The sequence below is a fragment of the Mandrillus leucophaeus genome, unplaced genomic scaffold (assembly GCF_000951045.1).
Source record: "Mandrillus leucophaeus isolate KB7577 unplaced genomic scaffold, Mleu.le_1.0 Scaffold58, whole genome shotgun sequence".
NCBI lineage: Eukaryota > Metazoa > Chordata > Mammalia > Primates > Cercopithecidae > Mandrillus > Mandrillus leucophaeus.
In genome coordinates, this window is record NW_012106252.1 from 269,727 (window position 1) to 272,131 (window position 2,405).

The window sequence follows — 2,405 nt, forward strand, 5'->3', positions numbered from 1 at the left end:
CCAGGCTGGAGTGCAGTGGCACAATTTTGGTTCACTGCAACCTCTACCTCCCGGGTTGAAGTGATTCTCCTGCCACAGCCTCCTGGGTAGCTGGGATTACAGGTGCCTGCCACCACACCCGGCTAAGTTTTTGTATTTTTTTTAATTAGTGATGAGATTTCACCATGTTGGCCAGGCTGGTCTTGAACTCCTCACCTCAGGTGATCCACCCACCTCAGCCTCCCAAAGTGCTGGGAATACAGGTGTGAGCCACCGTGCCTGGCCTATCCTACATATTAATAGTTTACTTTTTTCTTGAGACAGAGTCTCCTTCTGTACTCAGGCTGGAGTGTAGTGGCCCTATCTTGGTTCACTGCAACCTCTGCCTCCTAGGTTCAAGCAGTTCTTCTGCCTCAGCCTCCCAGATAGCTGAGACTACAGGCATGTGCCATCATGCCTGACCAATTTTTGCATTTTTAGTAGAGACAGCATTTTACAATGTTGGCCAGGCTGGTCTTGAACTCCCGACCTCAGGTGATCTACCCACCTTGGCCTCCGAAAGTGCTGGGATTACAGGCATGAACCACCACGCCTGGCCTAGTTTACTTATTTATTACAATTTTTGTATATTTCACCTCCTCTATTCAGATTTCAGCTCCACAAGGGCAGGGATCTTTGTGTCTGTGAGGTATCCCTAGCACATAGAACAGCGTAGAGCTCCCAGTAGGTGCTTGGTAAGTAACAGCTGAATGAGTGAATGCTCTGAGGTGAATGAATGGTCTGTGAGAGCGAATAACTAAGGGACCTTCCCTAGTTTTGGGGTCAGGAAAGGGTCTCTGAGGAAGGAATGCTAGTACCTTAGAGGGTACTAGTCTCAGAGGGCAGCTGAGACTTTAGGGCAAGGGAGGGGGCTTCCTATTACATACTGAAAATGAAATCTATCATTTGATTTGACAGTACCCATCTGGCTGTAACTAATAAAATGTAGGCATGCGAGGGATTGGACAGTCAGCTCAGGAGGGCACATCCAGTGGGCCGGGCCATTGGGAAGGACCCCCAGGAGCTCAGGCTTCTGCCCCCTCCTTTCTCAGGACACAGCGCTGCAGGGCAGTGACTCTCATGAGCCTTTGCCCGTGGGTGCCCGTACCTCTCTGGACTCCACCCAGGTTCTGTAACAGGCAGATTTCCAATACGACTGTGCTATTCAGGAAAGCATTGCTGAAGTGAATTAATTTGTGCCAATTGAAGAGCATGACAAAAGTACAAAGGAATGGCTTTCCTCATGTGCCCTCAAGGTCAGTTTCATCCATAAAGATGAACAAGGTCCACCCAGCTTCTGTCTCTACAGGGGCTGGGATGCTTACCTGGTCCAGTCTCACAGGTGACAGGGAACTGCTTTATCAGGGGCACAGAAGTGTTGCCGTAGTAGTTGGTGTCCAAAACCCACCAGTATGGACGCTGTCCAAAGAGAATCCTATGGAGAAACAGAACGAGTTTCTGGGGTTACTGAATGAACGCTTTTGCCCAAAGCCCACACCTTCAAGAAGAGTGTAGCTTGAGAAGGATTTCACATGTTGCCTCTAGAAGGGAGAACTGGGTGGCTGGGGAGAAGTGTGAGAGGGAGATGTTTCATGACACATCCTTATGTATGTAACTTCATTTTGAACTGTTTGTTTGAATGTATTTCCTTCCTTCCTTCCTTCCTTCCTTCCTTCCTTCCTTCCTTCCTTCCTTCCTTTCTCTCTCTCTTTTTTTCTTTCTTTCTTTCCTTCCTTCCTTCCTTCTTTTTTTTTTTTTTGAGACAGGATCTGGCTCAGTAACCCAGTCTGGAGTGCAGTGGCGCAATCTCAGCTCATTGCAACCTCTACCTCCTGGGCTCCTCCCACCTCAGCCTCCTGAATAGCTGGGACTACAGGTGTGTGCCATCACACCTAGCTAGTTTTTGTATTTTTAGTAGAGATGGGGTTTCACCATGTTGCCCAGGCTGGTCTCCATCTCCTGAACTCAGGCAGTGCTCCCACCTCGGCCTCCCAAAGTACTGGGATTACAGGCATGAGCCACTGCGCCTGACTGTATGATCTATTTAAACACAAATAATGAAGCCCAAGATTCTGAACTCCGGGCAGGTGCGGTGGCTCACACCTGTAATCCCAGCACTTTGGGAGGCCGAGGAGGGCGGATCGCATGAGGTCAGGAGTTTCAGACCAGCCTGACCAACATGGTGAAACACTGTTTCTACCAAAAAATATAAAGAATTAGCCAGGTGTGGTGGTGCGTGACTTTAATCCCAGCTACTCAGGAGGCTAAGGCAGGAGAATCACTTGAACCTGGGAGGCGGAGGTTGCAGTAAGCCGAGATTATGCCACTGCACTACAGGCTGGGCGACAGAGCGAGACTCCATGTCAAAAAAAAAAAAAAAAAAAAAA

General features: G+C 48.9%; 1 protein-coding gene across 1 annotated transcript in view; it reads right to left on the bottom strand.

The window, feature by feature from the left end:
• Nucleotides 1-2,405, bottom strand: part of G6PC (glucose-6-phosphatase, catalytic subunit) — a 15,810-nt gene that overhangs the window by 10,996 nt on the left and 2,409 nt on the right. The window contains exon 2 of the mRNA XM_011998757.1: nt 1,344-1,453. Within this exon, the coding sequence (XP_011854147.1) occupies nt 1,344-1,453 (110 nt within the window). The remainder of the gene's footprint in view (nt 1-1,343; nt 1,454-2,405) is intronic.